Consider the following 18,719-nt stretch of genomic DNA (forward strand, 5'->3'; position numbering starts at 1 on the left):
TTTATAAAAGAAAACCCCTACCCACTAGTCACTCCCCATCCCCCCTCCCCAGCCCCTGCAACCAGTAACCTACTTTCTGTGTCTATGGTTTTACTTATTCTGAACATTTCATATCAATGGAATCATACCATATGTGACCTTCTGTGACTGGCACTCAGTGAAAGACTCAGCATGATGTTTTTGTGAAAGTGAATGAAGGCAACCTCATTTAAAATAGAGTCAGGAGGTCAGAAGAAGGAGCTCTGTGCCCTACTGACTCATTGTTAATTGCAGACCCCAACAGGAAGACGTCTACTTTACTATACCCCAGCAGGACAGAGGATGATTTTCTCCTCACCCAGCAATAGCCCAGCCACTAAGACACTGCCACAACTCACCCAATGAGAAACTCACTACCTTGACTTTCCTCCACTGGACTTTCCTTCAAGGCAGCCCCTCCCAACTTCCTCTCTTTTCTCTAGGAGGTAATGTTTCATCTCTTTTGTTTGGTTTTGCCGATACCCTAGCTTGCATGTCCTGAGTTGCAATTCCTCTGCTATTCCTGAATAAACCCATTTCATTGATAAAATAACTGGCTGTTTCGTTTTCAAGGTTAATATATTCAAGGCTGGTCCCGTTGTAGCATGTATCAATAATTCATTCACTTTTATGACTAATATTCCATTGTGTGGATGGGCCACATTTTGTTTACTCATTCGTCCACTGATGGACATTTAGGTTGTTTCCACCATTTGACTATTATAAATAGTGCTGCTGTGAACACTCAATGTACAAGCTTTCGTGTGGACAAATATTTCCCCCTCTCTTGGGTCTATACCTAAGAGTGAAATTATTAGGTTCTATGGTAATTGTTTAACCTTTCAAGGACCTGCCAGACTGTTTTTTCACAGGAACTGCCATTTTATCAATCTCTCATTTTACAGGTGGGGAAACTGAGGCTGGAGACCAGGTCTGGCTTGTCCAGGCAAGCTTCTCCTGGGCTCCTGGGTATCCTAACCTATGGAAAGTTCTTGATTTGTTTTCTTTTTCCCTTCAATCTAATTACAGACAGTAGTCATAGGATGAAGATTTTAAGGTGAGAGAGGAAGGTGAAGTTCAGGGGCCTTCTGTCTATGTCTACTCAGGTGATCTCCTTAGATCTGCCCACCGCTGCCAAGTTGGCACTATCATCTGACCATGAACTGCTGACCCCAAGGCCATGCTAGACTCCTTGAAACCTTTTCCCGTAACTGCCATTAACATTTCCATTTACAAATGGAGAAACTAAGGCTCAGAGGCATGAGGCAAGCACTCAAGGGTATTGGCCCTGCCAATGAGTGGGCTGGCTAGAACTTGAACTTAAGATCTTTCTGACCCAGAGCCCTCCTGATTACCCTTCACCCTGCCTCTAAAACCTGGGTCCCTTTCTCTATATTTCTTCATTGAACACCCTCAGCCCAGGGCCTAGCATGGAGTAGCTGCTCAGGAAATGAGTGTTGAATGAATAAATGATCTCATTTAATTCTCACAACACAACTACCAGCCAGTTTTGTAGATGAGAATAAGGCTCAGAAAGTTTTCACATGCTACCACAGAGATTCCAACTGCAGCCTGCCTAAGGCTTAAGGGTTAAAACTCTGGAATCCTCTACCCTTCACCTGGGGTCAGTCCATCCTACAGGGAAGATGCCAGCACTTGCTCACACACACTGACCCCTCTGCCCACTGTCTGTGCCCAGCTGTTTATCCAGGAGCTGGGCCAGGTAAATATTGGAGTAGGCAGGGCTCACTGCCTAGAGGGATCACGGAAGGGCAGGAATAAGGCAGGTGAGGAGTGGTTAGAGTAGAGGATGGGGAGGGTAGAGACAGGTGGACTGCTGAATGGAGAACACAGGAGGAGCCAGCTTTGAAGGCTGACCAGCTCCCTGTGTGACAATGGGAAAGGCATGACCCCTTTCTGAGCCTCTGTGGATTTATCTGAGAAATAGACAACAGTAGGACTACTGAGTGCTTAAAATACACCAGGTTCTGTGCTTGGCATCCACGACTGCCTTTGGGAGTGAATACAGTGGTTTGGACTCATCTGCCAGATGAGGAAACCAAGACTTGGAGAAGTCAAGAGAATTAAGAACACAGCAACCATGGGCTGTGCTGCTTAGCACCAAGCATTTCTCCACTTTACCCTTAATGCTCCAGTGGCTCCCAATGGAACCCCAGGAACAATAATGGAGGAACCATCAGCCATTGGCATGCTCTCCAAAATCTCTAAGAACGACGTCACCCAGGGGTGCCTGGGAGGCTCAGTTGGTTAAGCGTCTGACTTTGGCTCGGGTCATGATCTCACAGTTCACGAGTTTGAGCCCAGCATCAGGCTCTGTGCTGACAGCTCAGAGCCTGGAGCCTGCTTCAGATTCCGTGTCTCCCTCTCTCTCTGCCCCTTCCTCACTCACACTCGATCTTTCTCTTTCAAAAATAAATAAACATTAAAAATCTTTTATTAAAAAAAAAAAAAACTACTTTACCCAAGGAATTTGAAGCTGGTTGGTCCAATGGGATGGCCCCTGGGTGTGCACTCCACCTGGCCAGCTCATTGCAGAAGGTCTAGCTCTATGATGGGAACAGTGACTCTAGTCTGCTCCTCATCCCCTATATGGCTTTGGACATGTCTTACCCTTCTCAGTGTGCTCACATCATAAAACAGGGATGATAATGGCATTTACACAAAAGCCGGGCCCTGGACCAATGGCAAATAGCATCATCATGGAAGTAATTATTATTATTATTTTTAATGTTTAGTTTTGAGAGAGAGAGAAAAAGGGAGGGAGGGGCAGAGAGAGAGGGAGACAAAGAATCCGAAGCAGGCTCCAGGCTCTGAGCTGTCAGCCCAGAGCCCAATACAGGGTCTTGAACTCACGAACTGCGAGATTAAGACCTGAGCCAAAAGTCGTACGCTTAACTGACTGAGCCACCCAGGCACCCCTGGAAATCATTATTAATGAGTTTACAACAGTTTATCTATATAATCCCTTTCTGTCACATCTTTAGGTTGTTTGCAGTTTATGTGTTTTTAAACCACACTGGGATGAACACCCACTATTAGTCAGCTATTGCTAATAGCTATTGCTAATATATGTATTAGTTACATACTGCTGTATAACAAAATATTTCAAACTTAGTGGCTTAAAACAATAAACATTTATTATCTCACAGTGCCTGGGAGTCAGAAATCTGATATGTTTGAACTGGTCCTCTGCTCAAGGTCTCATGAAGCTGCAATGGAGGTGTTGGCTGGACTGCATCCTCATCCGGAGGCTCAACTGGAGAAGGATCCATATCCAAGCTTCTTGAGCCTGTTGGCAGAACTCATTTCCTGGTGGTTGTAGGACTATAGTCCCCATTTCCTTTCTGTCAGCTGGGGGCCACTCTCAGGTGCTAGCCACATGGCCTCCTCCATCTCAGTAAGAGAAAGCCTCCCTCTATCGAGAGGGAGAATTCTGAGTGTTGAATGCTGAACCCCTCTCATGGTTCAAATCCCTCTGATTTCCTCGTCTGCAACCAGTGAGTCAGGCCCACTCAGATTATCCCCCTGTCTTAAAGTCAATTGGCCCAATAACATAATCACAGGAATGAGATCTGTCCCACTTCTAGTCCTGGGATGATATAGAATAAGAAATCTCGGGAACGCCTTAAAATTTCTGCAGCCCATAGCCCTAGGAGCCACATCTCTGCACACCTGTCCCACAGCCTCCTACAAACTCAGTTGTTCAGTCAGCAAATGAGCCTCAGGGATTCTGAAACATACTACTTTGCAGCAGACAGAATGCAAGGACTCATTAGGGCACTCACTTTGGAGAGAGCCCCTCTACGTGGTGGGGCAGCCAGCACGCAGCCTCAGGGTCCAATGCCTGCTTCACTGCCCCCTCAGCTGGGCATCTCAGAGCCAGCAAGTCTAGCTTGTAGGCCCTCAGGCCTCATCTGTGCATCGGGGAGGCTAACAGTCCTTCTTGGGACAGGGAGTAAAGACATCTGTTGTTGGGGATCCCCAAGACTATGCTCAGGTTTGATGATTGACTAGAAGGACCCACAGAACTCAGAAAAGCTGTTCTGTTCGTGGCTATGGTTGATCACAGTGAAAGGACAGTCTAAAGTCCTCAAAGGAGAAGAATGCGCGAGGCAGAGCCCTGGAGAAACCAGGCACAAGCGTCCAGGTGCAGACCTGTCACAACCTTTGCGACAACACACACACAGTACTGCCAACCAGGGAAGCTCACCCGAGCCTCATTATCCAGAGTTTCTACTGGGGAGGAAGGCTGACCACCCATGTGCTTGACCTCAGTCTCCAGCCCCTCCAGAGGTCAAGTTGATACCATTTGGCTAAAAGCCCCACCCTAAAGTATATTATTAGCATAGACTCTCTGGTGTGGCCCAAGGTCTTAGGTAAACAGACACTTTTATCGGTCAGGACATCCCAAGAACTTAGACGTAGATGTGACCTGCCAGGAGCAGACCGAGGGCCAGTCCTTTCTTGGGAACGTGCAGGGTTTGGACAGCCTAGGTCTGCTGAGTTACTTCTTTACTGATCTGTATCAGGTGGGGCTCCAAGTGTCCCCAAACCACCATTTTGCTTCATGGATCAGCTGTATTATCCTCACTGTGAGCAATGAAGAAGGTACGGCCTAGCATTACCTGGAAAGAGTTTATAGTGATGACCATGCAGACTCTTCCTCAAAGGTGGCCTGTGTGCTGGCTATACCTTCTGGAAAATGTTCAAAGTCAGTTAAAACACTTTCGTGCTTAGGTGACTCTGATGGTGCCACAGCCGATCCCCTCCATGCTAATTTTCTTCCTTTCACCCATCATCTGTCCACAAGCATTTATGATTACTCCTTTCTGTCCTCTGCCCGGTCAGGGAGGCTCCCTGAGAAGGACACAACAGGCCACAGAACAAAACTGATACAACCCAGCAGACTTCCCTCCTCTAAATGCCCACATGCAACAGAAAATCCAGGCTGACTCAGGCAAAAACAATTATTGGCTCAAAAGAGTGAAGAAATGATAGACCTGGGGCGGGGCACAGCTAGCTCCAGGAGCTGAATAGGATCACCGTGACTCAGTCTCTCTCTCAGCTCTGCTCTCTGGATGGCCTTCACTCTCAGGACCCTCTTCATAGAGACAAAGATAACCACAGCAGTACCAGGCCATCAGCCCCAACTCAGCATCCTCTAGAGTAGAAGAGTATCTACTTCCTCCGGGTCCAGAAGTTTCAGGGAAGGCTTTGATTGGCTCGTTGTGGGTCACAGTGTGGAGCCAATCACTGTGGCCAGGGTGCTAGAACGCTCTGATTGGTCAGGCCTGGGTTGCAGATCCATCCCTGAAGGCTGGTGGGGAACCAGCCCTATCTGCATGGAAAGGAATGAAGGTGAGTTCCACCAGGAGGAAAAACAGAGGACAGGCATTCAGGGACCCAATGGTACCACGCTGGGTGACTCCAGCCAGCCCTCACCCACGCCCCAGGAGCTCGTCCTTTAAGGACGACATGAGATGGAGGCATGCAAAGGATGCTTCCTCAAAGTGCTCAGGAGATGTGAGTGCCTCCCTCTCCCCCCGCCCCCCATACACACACACACACACACACACACACACACACACACACACACATACAGAGCTCGTTCTATCATGCTCACTTCCAATTCACAGCCCACTGTGAGCTGCACCCTTCAAGGGCAAGGCAAGGCTGAGTCATTGCCTAAGACCAAGTACACAGGAGGCACTGATACCTGTTTTCATATGAAAGAATATCCATCCTCTGAATGTATCATGTACTGCCCAGCCGACACACCTTTGCACATGCCATGCCAGTCCTGGGAGCACTCTTTATGCCTGCTAAAGGACTCCTGCGTCTTCAGGGACACTTCAATGCCCCTCGTCCTGGACACCCTACCCCGCCCACCCCATTCACACAATTGAGGCTAAAATGACCAAAGGAATGAATATTCTAAACGTCACACTTCTGGCGATGGCATTCAAAGCCTCTCTCCTTTCTGGCCATAACTTGCAGAGAGGTGTAGAATTGGCTGGGGGTCAGGGCATGGGCTCTGGAGGCAGGCTGACCTGGGCCTAATCCTGCCTATTGTTTCTTGGTGATGGGCCAGCTCCTGGACAGGAGCTGACTCTTTTCTGAGCCTCAATCTGCTCAGCTAATAATGGGCACAACCAAAAAATCCTTGGAGCAAAGGGAGAAGACACACTCAGCCGGACTCCACTGTTACTAAAAAACTAGTCTTCAAGACAGCATGGGACCCAGTGTGGGACCCACAAAGAGGACACAGAGACCCTCAGCATGGAGTAGGGGCCAGAAGACTTGCGTGTGTGGTCAACTGATTTTTTACAAAGCTGCCGCAGTAACTCACTAGGGAAGAGAAGGTCTTCCCCACAGATGTTTCTGGAACAACTGGATAGCTATAGGGGAAAAAATGAACCTTAACTCCAACCTTACACTATATACGAATGTTCACTGAAAGTGAATTGTAGTCTCCGTAGAAAAGTTGAAGCCATAAACCATTTAAAAGCCTAGGAGCGCCTGAGTAGCTCAGTCAGTTAAACATCCGACTCTTAATTTCAGCTTAGGTCATGATCTCACAGTTCGTGAGATCAAGCCCCACGCTGGGCTCTGTGCTGACAGGACAGAGCCTGCTTGGGATTCTCTCTCTCTCTCAAAATAAATAAATAGACGTTAAACAGAAAAAAAAAAAAAGCCTAAAAAAATCCCTACAAACTAGATTTAGCAAAAATTGACAAAAAGCACACAGAAAGGTAGAAAAAGCTGATAAATTGGACTTTATTAAAAAATATCTGCTCTAAGAAAATGAAAAGTGAGCCACAGAATGGGGAAAATATTCACAATATACTACCTGACACAGAACTTGCCTCCAGAATGTGCGAAAAATGGACACAGCATGAGGCCGCCGTGGGTACCCGGTGGACGAATGCCATGACAGACATGATCGCCACTTGGGAATGATGGCAGTGGTTACTCTCACAACCTCGGCCAGGAAGTCACCCTGGCCAGCCCACCATCCCACTGGCCACCCCTCAGGCTGAGGTCAGCAAGTCTGAGGAAAGGGGGGGTGTCCTACCTGGGACTCCAGTCCCCCGAGCCTGGCCAACCCACAGCCCTTACCCCAGCACCACTCACAGGGCCCCCCTCCTGTCTGAGTACAAAGTAGAAGCCTAAGGGGGCTGAACGGCGGAAAGGAGGGTTCAAGCCACCAACAGATCTGTGTCCACAGGCTTGTAGAGCAAGGGCCTGGTGCAGGCAAGTTCAAGGCCTGATTGCTACCTTCTGCTGAGTGGCTGTGGCCAATGGCTTTCCCTCCTGGGCTGTAAGGGGACAGGTGCAGGACAGATCCTTAACGGTGATCTATTCCCAGAGATCTCCTTTCCTGGAGGCAGGATGAAGCCTTGAGAAGGGTCTCAGGTGCTGCACTGACAGAGGCCTGAACACTGGCTCTACCTGTTCTGGCTGTGATGGTACACAGCATTTAAAGGAGATGATCCTAGGGGCGCCTGGGTGGCTCAGTCGGTTAAGCGTCTGACTTCAGCTTAGCTCACGATCTCGCGGTCCTCGAGTTCGAGCCCCGCATCGGGCTCTGGGCTGATGGCTCAGAGCCTGGAGCCTTCTTCCGATTCTGTGTTTCCCTCTCTCTCTGCCCCTCCCCCGTTCATGCTGTGTCTCTCTCTGTCTCAAAAATAAATAAACGTTAAAAAAAAAAAAAAATTTTTTTTTTTAAATAAATAAATAAAGGAGATGATCCTACAGCCTCAGATTGGGAGAAAAACTAAACAAAACCAAGAGGAGCTCCTGGAATCAACCCCAACCCCTCTCCATAGTCCCTGAGGCCCTGCAGGGTCCAGTTCTGCTGACCACACACTCTGCTCAACCTTGAACACATCAGGCTCACCCCTGCTCCAGGGCCTCTGCACTGGCCACGCTGCTACCCAGACACGGGGCTGTCAGCGTGCAGCACAGCCAGACCCCTGTGGCCACTGAAGTCTCAGCCCAGCACCCAGTTAGATCCTGCCAGGATCCCCATCTTCAGATGGGGCAACAGAGAGGACAGCAGTGGGGTAACCAGCACAGCTGGGTGTGAACTCCTGCGGAGTCCAGCTGGGTACCCGGAACACATTGCCCCACTTCTCCAGGCCTCCATCTCCCCCTGTGTAAAGCAGGTCTGCTGTGGTCTGAGAGGAGACACCCCCCGCTCTAGTCCTGCATGACCCTGGATGTGACACAGGCTGTCTCTGGCCCCGCCCCAAGTGACAGCGGAAGAAGGTACTGGAGCCAGCAGAGTGCGGGGTAGGAGGCTTTATTTCACAGAAGGGGTAGGAGGGAGAACCTGGACAGAGGGCAGCAGGCGGGGTGGGTGGGTGGTGGTGCTTGGACAGGGACTGGGTCAGGAAAGGGCTGCCCCCAGGCCTGTTGGGAAGGAGAAACTGAAGCCGGCCTCTGCTGAGACCAAACCCAAGGGGGTGGGGGTGGGAGTGGAAATTGGGTCTGGAGGAATGAGGGCCCCCTCCCCCCGGGCTGGATATGGAGCCCGGGCCCTGCCTCAATTTCCTCCTGTAGGGCCATAGTCCCTCCTGGCTCACTAGGGCCACGTGGCCCCCAAACCTCACTGCTCCCGCCCCAGAGGAGGGGGCTAGATCAGACAGGGCAGTTGACAGGGAGCCTGGGGAAGTCAGGGAGCGCGGGGTGGGGTCCACGGTGTGCGAAGGGGTGGTGGCCACCTGGGTGGTCAGTTCCTGGCAGCGATGACCACAGAGAGAGCCACGCCCCCCAGGGCAACAGCAGTCGCCCCAAACAGCCACTTCCATGGGATGGACTGTGGATAAAGGGGAGGGAAGAGAAGGCCGGAGGGTGGTCAAGACAGATACCCTGGTCTTCACCTACCAACATGGCCGAAAGAGGCCTCCCAGCAAACCATTGCTGGACAATGCCTTTCCTGCCTTCTGGCAAACTCCTACTCAAGCATCGAAACTCCCCTGTTCTGGAACACTACCCCTTCCCCTCTGGAAGAGCTATCATTCCCTGCCCTGAGCCCTCGAAATTGTGTTCCATCTCCTGCTCCAGCCCTGGCCACACAGGGCTGGGGCTTCTCTGTGTCTCCAGCATGGTCCAGCCCGGTTGACAAGGACATCAATGCTTGCAAAATGAAGAAATTCCTTCTGCGTGGTGTGCCCCACCCTTAGCCCCTACCCCTCCTCTGGGAGCATCCCTGTGCCTGCCAGCCCCAGCTCACCCAGGCACCCTTGCCAGGACACTTGGCAGGCAGCCGGCTGGGGTTGCCCAGCATTTTCCGGTACAGGGCGGTCTCTGTGCTCCGCTGGGCTGCGTGCTTCTTCACCAGTTTCGAGAGCTCTGCGTGGATCGTCTGCAAGAGGTGGGTGTCAATGGGGCTAAGAACATGCAACCTGACCATCTAACTGGACCATCATCTCTGATGCTCTGCCTTTCTGTGGCCCCTGGTCACTTTGGACTGGGTCCACTGGGACATGGAAGTTCCACCTGCCCCTCTCTGGGCCTCAGCAAAGTAGGGGCCGGCATCTCTATCCCCCTAGGTAACCAGTGGAGGAGGCAGAGCACAAGGTGGCCAGGAGAGAGGAAGATTCCAGGAGAAAAGCTGAAGACATTGACACGGCCCCGGTTAGTGGCACCCTTGGCCTCTGGGATCCCCATGGGGGAGGGCTGAGCCCAGACCACCTATGCAGGAGTCGTGACGGTCTCAGCCAGCTGGCTGTGGCTCTTCAGCCACCGATCCCCTGTCACTCCCCAGGCTGGAACACCATAGGGAAAACCACAGCAAGAACAAGAAGACTCCAGGATGACTTCCCAGACAGGCTGGCAGGACAAGTCCCAAGGGCATCTCCTGTCTGCTCACCTTGTTGGAAGGTTCCAGCTTCAGGGCTGCCCTCAGAATGGGGATGGCCTCACTGTACTCCCCTTGCTGGGCCAGCACCTGTGGGAGGAAATGGATGGCATCACTCCAGAACCACAACGGACCGTGGTCTTCTTCAAAAGACCCAGCCCTGCCAGGCTCCTGGCCACCCTGACTAGTCCCAAATCTATCACCAACAACCACCCCAGGGTTCCAGCCACCTTCACTCCCGAGCCCTCAGACTACACGAGTGCCCCACTAGGCGGTGTCATCCCAATCTGCTCCCACCCCTACATGTCAGTCTCAGCCTCTGCAGGAGACCTGGGTGTGGCCTCACCTCCTCCCTTGCCACCCTGGCTGGTTCAAGAAGCCAGGTGAATGTTTCCAAAGCTTTGGCTACAGTGGATGATTCAGAGCCAGCCAATGAGATCCAGCCTGAACAATGCTGGTGTCACTCAGAGACCAGATGCTAAGTGGGGAGGATGGAAGCCTTGGTCTTTTGAGGGGGTAAGAAGCAGCATCTCGGTCACGTTGAGAGGGAAACCCGTAGCAGACAGGCACAGCATCCTCACAACATTGCTAATGCCTGGATCCAGCCATGCCTGAAGCCAAACACCCTGGCAGTTCCACAAGCTATTAATTCCTCCTCTTGCTTGAATCAGTTTGAGAACGTTTCTGTCACTACAACCAGCAGATACAAACATGCATGAGACCACATTAGCAGACAATCCCACTGCCCCCAAGAGGATTATAAACCTTTGAAAAATAGGGGCAGCATTTTCTTCCCAAGTTTCTACACAGAACTTTACACACAAGTGCTTTAAATATGCTGGGTGGAGAAAGGCCCTGTTCATGCCTCTCATAAACAGGCTGGGTGATCCACCATTTGCTTGTATCTCAATTTCCTCCATTCACTGATAAAAGGTGCTGAACTCCCTGTCAACACACACATACGCACAGACACATACGCAGACACAGACACACAGACACAGACACACACACACACACAGACACACACACACACACACAGACACACACACACACACACACACAAGGGCAAGGATCAACAAAAATGGGGGCAAAAGCAGTTACGGTCAAATCTTCACAGGCCAAATTCATCCCTACATTCCACAGCACTTACTGGGTACCCCCTGTGTACCTGGCCCTGTTTGCAGGGCTAGAGATTTCACACCAAGTGAGCCAGACAAAATCTCCAGCTTCTCGTAAGGGAGGTAACAGCCATGATGACACCTGTCAATGCTGACGACAACATGGAAAACATGAAGACAGGGCAGGGGGGCAGGGGTGTGTGGCCGGGAGAGCTTCCTGAGGAGATGACATCAGAGCAAAGACCTGAAGGGATCAGAGAGGGGCCCATGGGGGGGGGGGCAGGGGGGGATCTGGGGTATGCATGTCTCAGGCAGAGGGCATAGGCTGTGCAAAGTCACTAGGGTGGGAGTAGACCTGGCCTGGGCAGGAACAGCGAGGAAGCTGAGCAGGATGAAGAGGAGAGGCAGAAGGTGACGGCAGGGGACCAGATGACTCAGAGCCCCAAGGGCTGCAATGAGGACTTGGCTTTTATTCCGACAAAGATGGGAACCACGGAGGATTACATGCAAGGAGCAGTCACCAATAGGCTACCCCGCAGTGTCAGGGATAATAGGACCTAGGATTCAAGTCTGGCCTCGGTCAATGAATTACCGGGATTCAGGCCATACCAAAGCACCTGTCTAGGACTCAGGTTCCCCACTTGTACCCCAGAGAGCTTGGCTGGTTGATGCTTATGCCCGTCTCAGATCCAGAGTCTGGAACCAGCCCCACTGTTCTGGGCGGGGGAACCAGCCTGCCCACCTGCAGCCTATGCCCATCTGCCCGTGGCTGGCGGTCCATCCATCCGCAGCCCACAGCTCACCTTGCCCTTGCGGAAGAGCGCCTTGATGTTGTCGGGCTGGTGCTCAAGCACGAGGCTGCAGGAGCGCAGCGCTGCACGATAGTGGTCCAGCTTCAGCTGGGAGGCTGCCAGGTTGTTCAGACATTTCACCTTCAGCTGCAGGAGCTGCTCCTCCTCCTCGAATGTCATGTCCACTGTGGGAGGACGGTGCTCAACCACGGCAGTGGTTACCACACTGCCAGGCCCCCACCACTGCCCATCTGCGGAGTGACGGCCGCCTTCTACTTCGGGGAAATGCGCCCCGTATGCTGTGTGACTCAGGCCAAGACCCACTCCTTCTGTACCTCATGGCAGAGGAGCCTGGGTGGGGAGGGCCTCTGAGTATCCCCGTCACAGGAGACGGGGAAAGGGGGCTCTGAGTTCCCAGTGGTGGGGCCTCCATCATCTGATCCCCCAAGCCCAGCCCCTGCCATCTGTTCCATGAGTCCTCTGGTCTCAGTTTCCCTATTTCTAACATACACCAAGACCAGCGCCAACCTGAGGGCGCTATCAAGGAGTAAGATGGAGGCTAAGCAACGCAAAGGCCTAACCACAGGGCACATGGATTGACACGGTCTACAGCCACCCACGTTCCTACATACACCTGCGTCTGTAACATTCCACTGATCAGGGATACGCTGCAACTCCGGAGTGGACCCTAACCTAAAGATTAGGAATAGCTGAACATCTATCCATACTCTGGAATATTCTAGAACATTCGGAGTCTGAGGCCCGCTGTGGCAGAGGGAAGTTTCTGGCACACTAGTGGATGCCTCTGCAGGGGAATGGCAAGATTTGACCTGGCAGTCACCTTTGGCGCTAGAGGTGATGGCCTTGATGGCGAGGTCGTAGGAATTGGCAGCCAACACGAAGTCGGCCCGCTGGTAGTGGGCATTGCCACACTCCCGCTTCCGGTTGGCCAGAGCCACACGCTCCTGCCCCGTGAGCATTTCCAGGTCGGGTCCATCCACGGCAGTCTTCAGGGTCACTTCCAGGCACAGGGCCGCGTGGGGGGGGATGTATGGGCTCCTGCTGGGGGATGGGGCAAGAGCAGCACTCAGACCCAGCGGCCACTATGAATGAACCTCAGACATGCTGGTTTAGCTAGGGAGCAGGGGGGAAAGGGTTCAAGTCTTGGAGCTGGCCCCACTGTCACCCCCTCCTCAGTACACCGAAAGGGAAGTAACTTACCACCCATGAGCTACCTGACTTGGAGAGTAACTTCCCTTCCCTAAGTCTGTTTCTTTTATATAAAATTGGCAGGCAAAGGGGTCCCCCATGGGGACCCTGCTGGTGACAGGTTCTCACCTGCCCTGGGGGCCATAGCAGTACTTGGAATCAGCAGTGACCATAGCTGTCTCCCCGACATCCATGAGCGGAACGCTGAGATCCAGGGCCTGGGTGTGTAAGGGCAAGGGGTCAGGCAGGCTCAGGTGCAGAGTAGCCATGCCATGTTTGCTCTGGCCCCCCCATCTTCCGGCCCCCAAGCCCAGCCCCTGCCAGCCACCACCACCTCCCCTCCCTCCCGCCTTGCCTCCTCTGCTCAACCCCAGGGCAGCTGCCAGTCCCCTCGCCCCTTCCCACCTGGATGACATCGCAGTCGCCCAGCGTGAACACCAGCTCTGGCTCTTCCTGCACCCGAGTGCCATTCTCCAGCGAAGTCTGCAGCTGCACAGTGACTACCTGGCCTTTAGCTGGGCGGCTTGAGCCGGGTGGGCCTGGGACCAGCGTCTTCTTCCTTAACAGCCCATTGCCTGCCGGGGACCAGGGACAAACAACCTGTCACTAGGCGGCTTAGATGGGTGCCTGCTCCCTGAGCACCCCTCCCCCAGCACTCAGCTGAGCCTCAAACAGCTGCTCTGCCACTTACTGGGCAGGTGATCCCATGCCTCTGGAACTGTCCCTGGCTGGACACTGGGCATTAAAGGATTAACTTGAGGGGTGATGATAATGGCCTGTCTGACCATCATCTTAAGAAAATTAAGACTCGTCCAGGGCAAAGGGCTGAGAAAAGTTGTCCTGCCCAGCATTGTCAGGCTGGCAGGGACATCCAGACTCTGGAGCCACCCCCATCTTCCTCCCCTGGTTCCAATCCAGCCCTTGACATTTGGGCCTCAATTTACCTCACCGTGAAATGAGGTAGTCAGGGGGACCCCTGGAGACACCCAGTGAGCAGTCTGCTTGGTTAGCAGAGTGCCTGTGACACCAGGCGTGTGTTCCTACCAAAGCACCACATCGCTAAATTTAAAAGTTAAACAGAGCCAGAGGGCCTACAGGCAAAAGTGCCTGTGATGGCCCCAGAGCTCATGTTTTTCTCCATGCCCCAAGCAATCACAGGAATGGCCAAATGGTCACAGCCAACAGCTACTAAGCAGGCATGAGGCCGAGCACCCTTACAAACCACAATAAAGACACCCACTGACATCCCAAGACAACCACAGGCAATCGAGGGCTTACACCTGTGGGGCCTTGTCATCCTACCTACAGTCACCCATATTCTGACATTTATCTGCGTTCCGTAATATTCCACCCGTCTGGAATATACCATAACTCGAAATGTACCTTAGACTAAAAGTTAAGGACAAGAAAGTTATCGATTGATATTCTGCAATATTCTAGAATGTTCCAAATTTCTGTGCTGCTCCTTGACTTGTACATACCCTACATCCAGTCACAGAACCAATGACCTAGGGGATCCCTACGGATCCCTGTGTCTAGAAGTTTCTGGGCACTAATGGTGGGTGTCCTGGAAGGGTTACCACCAGGCACTGCCTCTCGACGGGGTAGACTCTGGTGAAATCAAGTACCCTCTGAGGGTCTCAGTTTCCTTGTATAGAAGCCCAACTACTGACCTCAGAAAGTGGCTGGCTCAAATATAAAAGGACAAAATCAGGTTTGCGTGCAGAAGGACAGCAGGGCAGCTCTTAATATCAGTAAAGAGCTTCCCAAATTCCAATATGGCCAAGGGGGCTGTGTGACCTTGGGCAAGCACCGCCACTTCTCTGAGCCTCAGTTTCCTCATTTGCAAAATGGGGATATGGTAGGAATTACATCACAGGGTTGTCGTGAGGATAAAATACGATGGACAGGCCTGGCACAGAACCAGTGCTCAGTAAATATTACCTGGTGTTATTTTTAGAAGGAACAATGTTTTTATCAGCAATAAAGATAATATCAGTGACAATTCTGTATTATCGGTATCAGTGTTATTTAACACTCTTATTTTAACGTTAGTATCAACAGTGTCAAAATGATGTTTTACTAACGTATTTATTAGCGGACACCGACATTAATGAATAACGCTAGATATCAGTACCAGTAGCAAAAGGTTTTCTAGTTTCCAGAGTTGTTATCATGAGGTGGGGCATATGGGTGGGCTCCCCTAGTTTCTTTCTTGCAGGACTTCTCTGAGCAGCTACAATGCTAATGCATGCTATGAGCCAGACAGAAGCATGAACAAAATGGGACGTTCCGCAGATCCATCTGACCCATGGACACATTTTCAGGAGACAGGCACTTGCCAGACAAATGCCAAAAAAAGAAGCAGTGGGGGTTGGGAGCTGCCAGCGCCTGGTGTGCTGGCTGTGTGGCTCCGGGCAGGTGACTCAGCCCCTCTGAGCCTCTGTTAGCAGCTCTGGGAAACAGGGACATAACACCAGGTGCATGTGCGTGTGTGCATGTGACAACGAAAGGGATTCTTAAACATGAAGTATCTCAACCAGTTGCCTGTGGCTGGCAATCACCGTGGTTACGTGTTTTATTTCAAACCTACTTCATAGCAGAGAAGGAAAAATGAGGCTCAGGGGAGAAGGGGGCCTAGGCCAAGGTCACTTCTGAACCTGAGCTGTCCAAGCCCTGTGGGTCAACCCAAGCCACCCCTGCTCCTTACCCAGGATGTCCAGCCACTCATCAGGGGCTGGGGCGGGCTCGGGCTCAGGCTCCATGGCGGCCAGGAATTCTCGGGCCAGGGCCCCAGGCTGCTCAGCCTCCTCCAGTGGAGGCTGCCCCACGTCTTCAAGTGGTGGCAGCTCACTCAGATCTTCCTCCTCCTCCTCATCCTCCTCCTCCTCCTCGCCCTCTGCGTCTTCCACCCCATCCAGCACCTCGAAGTCCTCAAGTGGTGGGACCCCAGCAGGCGGTGGGGCAGCGGGCTCAGGACCCGCGGCAGAGGGTTCAGCACAGGATGCCATGCTGCTGGGGGGACGGGAATTGGCCCTGGTGGGGGGAATGGATGGGGTAAGAATCCCACCACCCAGCCCCTCAAATTCTCCTCTGCATCCATTCGCCACGCTGCCAAACACTTGCTGTGTGACTCAGGGGCTCCAGGCCTCAATTTCCTCATCTATACTAGTGGGGAAAGAACCACCAAGCCGTGGACATCAATCAGTCCCAAAATGTTAGCTATTATTACAGCTAATTATCTTTTAGTCTTTATAAATACCCAGAGAAGTAGGAAACATTCCCCTCCCCCATATTTTGCAGAAAAGGAAATTGAGGCCCAGAGGGGCAAAGTCATTTACCCAAGGTCACAGAGCAAGGCAACTGCAGGGGCAGAATTTGAACCTGGGGCTTATCTGATTAAATGCCCAAAGGGGGTGCTGGGATTTTTTTAGGGCGACTGAAGTCTCAGGAAGTCTATTTTTAGAGCCCAAAGGGAATTGAGTCTTCACCAGGGCTCCCTACCTTCAGCTGCCCCTTCTCCTATGGGGAGCCACCTAGAAATCCCAAGCCTTCTCTTTCCATAACCTGAACCTAATACCACTCCCCCAACACCAAAGACCCTGGCCCAAACTCTTCCCTGGGAGCCCTTTCTCTTCTTCTCAAGCCTCCAGACCATTCTCAAAGTAGCCTCCTTTACAAGAGTGATCAAGACCCCGTGGCATTCTACAGCCTCTTCCTTGGGCCATCAACTGTCCCCTTCCCCCAGGCCCCAAGCTCGGAGCTGGTAGAGCCTAGCCATCATTCTAACCCACAGCATCCTCTCCCTAACCCTCACCTGCCTGCTCCTTCCGGTCTTTAGCCCCATATTCTGAGACCCTCCCAGCCCCTACCCCCACAATCCCCTGCGCCCGCATAACTCGCCCTCCGCCCTCCCCCAACCACCGCCCCCAGCCCGGGCCAGCTACCCCCACAGCCACTCAGTCGACCCGTAAACACCCTGATGTCCCCAGACGCCCCTCTCCGGATCGCATAACACTCTACGCCCTCTAGACGCCCCCGGCCCAGGCCTGGTTCTTCGTCAACCTCCCACCCAGGGCCCCAACGCTTCATGCCTCTTTGACGCCACCAGTCTGGGGCCCCCGACCCCTCGCACCCCTCGGGGGCCCAGGCCCTGCACTTCTCTGGCAGCAGCGCCCCCACCCACTCCCTTCAGCCCCATTCGGTCCCCACCCCCGGTTGCCCCCGCTCGGCCGCGCCCCCTCTAGCACTCCGACCCTCCGCTCCCCCCGCAACCGGTTCGCCTCCCCCCGCGGCCTTTGGCCCCGCCCATCGGCCCCAGCCCCCGCCGCCCCAACACCCAGACCAGCCCAGGCCTGGGTAGCGCCCCCAGCCGGGGCAACCCTGCCGGCGCCCCGGGACACGTGCCTCCGGCTCCGGGACCCCCGCCTGGGGTCCTGCGCCCCCCTCCCCGCCCCCAGCCGCGGCTGCCGCGCCTCGGGAACCAGGCTCGGGCGCCCGGCCCCGCCCCCACCACGCCCATTGGTCGCCGCTGCTGCGACTGCAGCACCCATTGGCTCCAGCGCACATCCGTCTTGGGAGCAAGCACCACCCTCTTCCTGCTTGTTTCCGCGGGGCGTTCTTAAAGGGGCAGAGACTGCCGCGCCACCCCGGACGGGGGCGGGGGCGGGGGCGAGAACCAGGACGGGGAAGAGGGCCGGGGCCGGGGCGGGGGCGGGGGCGGGGGCGGGGGTAGCAGGCGGAGGGTCTACAGACCCAAGTCTGTTTGCCAATACGCGCCGGGTTGCCTAGCGGGAATCTGCTCCCGTCTGAGCTTCATCTTGCTCATCTGCAAAATGGGGATAAACACCCCCATCCGCGCACTCTCACCTTGGGGGATTTGGGGAGGACAGCCTTAAAAGGTATTGCCTTTAAAAGCTCAGTCTTGACCATCAGGGCAGCTCTGGGACTGCTGGATAACCCACCCTGTAGCCCTAGTTACGAGCGTGGTCCCAAGGTCCTGAAGGGGAGCGATCACCCAAGAGCACACAGAATCCCCGCCTCACCCTCGCGTGGTCTGTGTAATCCCCTGAACGTTGCCTTTTGCATACAGAAGGAATTCAATTAGTGGCTAGGTGAGCGACTGAGCAACCAGGTCCGCTGGAAGGAGTTTCTCCTCCCTGCACCCTCTGCTAGAGGGTGATAAGGTACCCATGGCTTTGGGAGAAGGTGGCAGTGTCGATTAGATGGATTTTTATGGATCTTGTTTTTTTTTTGGGGGGGGGCGCTTACTCTTCCTTCGCTCTATTTTATTTCCTTCCCGGGGTTTACTCATTTACAGGACGATCTTACATCTTTTGCTTCTCTCCTCTTATCCTGCTTTGCTCCATTCTGGAAAGAATTTTGCCTGTTTTGTCCCCACCGCATCCATGAATACCTAGCACCTATGGGAGTTCAATTGATGAATGAATAATTGAATGAATGAATGAATGAATGAATGAATCACTGGCTATTGGAGGTAGCTAACACTGGAGGAGGTAACTGGCTTTTGGAGGTAACTAAGGTCAGATTGTAGCTCCTTGCGAGGTCACCTCCTACAGGAAGCTTTCCCTGACCTCCCCAAGGCAAGGCCTGGTTGGCTGTCCTCTTAGCATGATGAACCTCTGCTTCCTAACTGATTTTATGTCTGTGCCATTATTTGACTTACCTCCGCCTTGC

General features: G+C 53.0%; 1 protein-coding gene across 2 annotated transcripts; it reads right to left on the reverse strand.

Moving 5' to 3' along the window:
• Positions 1–8,328: 8,328 nt before the first annotated feature.
• On the reverse strand, positions 8,329–17,527 carry FKBP8 (FKBP prolyl isomerase 8). 2 transcript variants are annotated; one of them, XM_047849937.1, is made up of 9 exons: positions 17,430–17,527; positions 15,733–16,058; positions 13,428–13,597; positions 13,152–13,240; positions 12,655–12,872; positions 11,826–11,998; positions 9,917–9,994; positions 9,278–9,409; positions 8,329–8,860 (listed from the first exon to the last, which is right to left on the reverse strand). In XM_047849937.1, exons 2-9 carry the CDS (start codon positions 16,031–16,033, stop codon positions 8,774–8,776), a joined length of 1,248 nt encoding a protein of 415 aa, XP_047705893.1. In that variant the 5' UTR covers positions 16,034–16,058; positions 17,430–17,527; the 3' UTR covers positions 8,329–8,773. The 2 variants fall into 2 exon arrangements, with proteins under 2 accessions (XP_047705893.1, XP_047705892.1); XM_047849936.1 differs by having other exon boundaries at positions 12,655–12,875.
• Between the last annotated feature and the right edge of the window lie 1,192 nt (positions 17,528–18,719).

Source organism: Prionailurus viverrinus, chromosome A2 (assembly GCF_022837055.1).
Source record: "Prionailurus viverrinus isolate Anna chromosome A2, UM_Priviv_1.0, whole genome shotgun sequence".
NCBI lineage: Eukaryota > Metazoa > Chordata > Mammalia > Carnivora > Felidae > Prionailurus > Prionailurus viverrinus.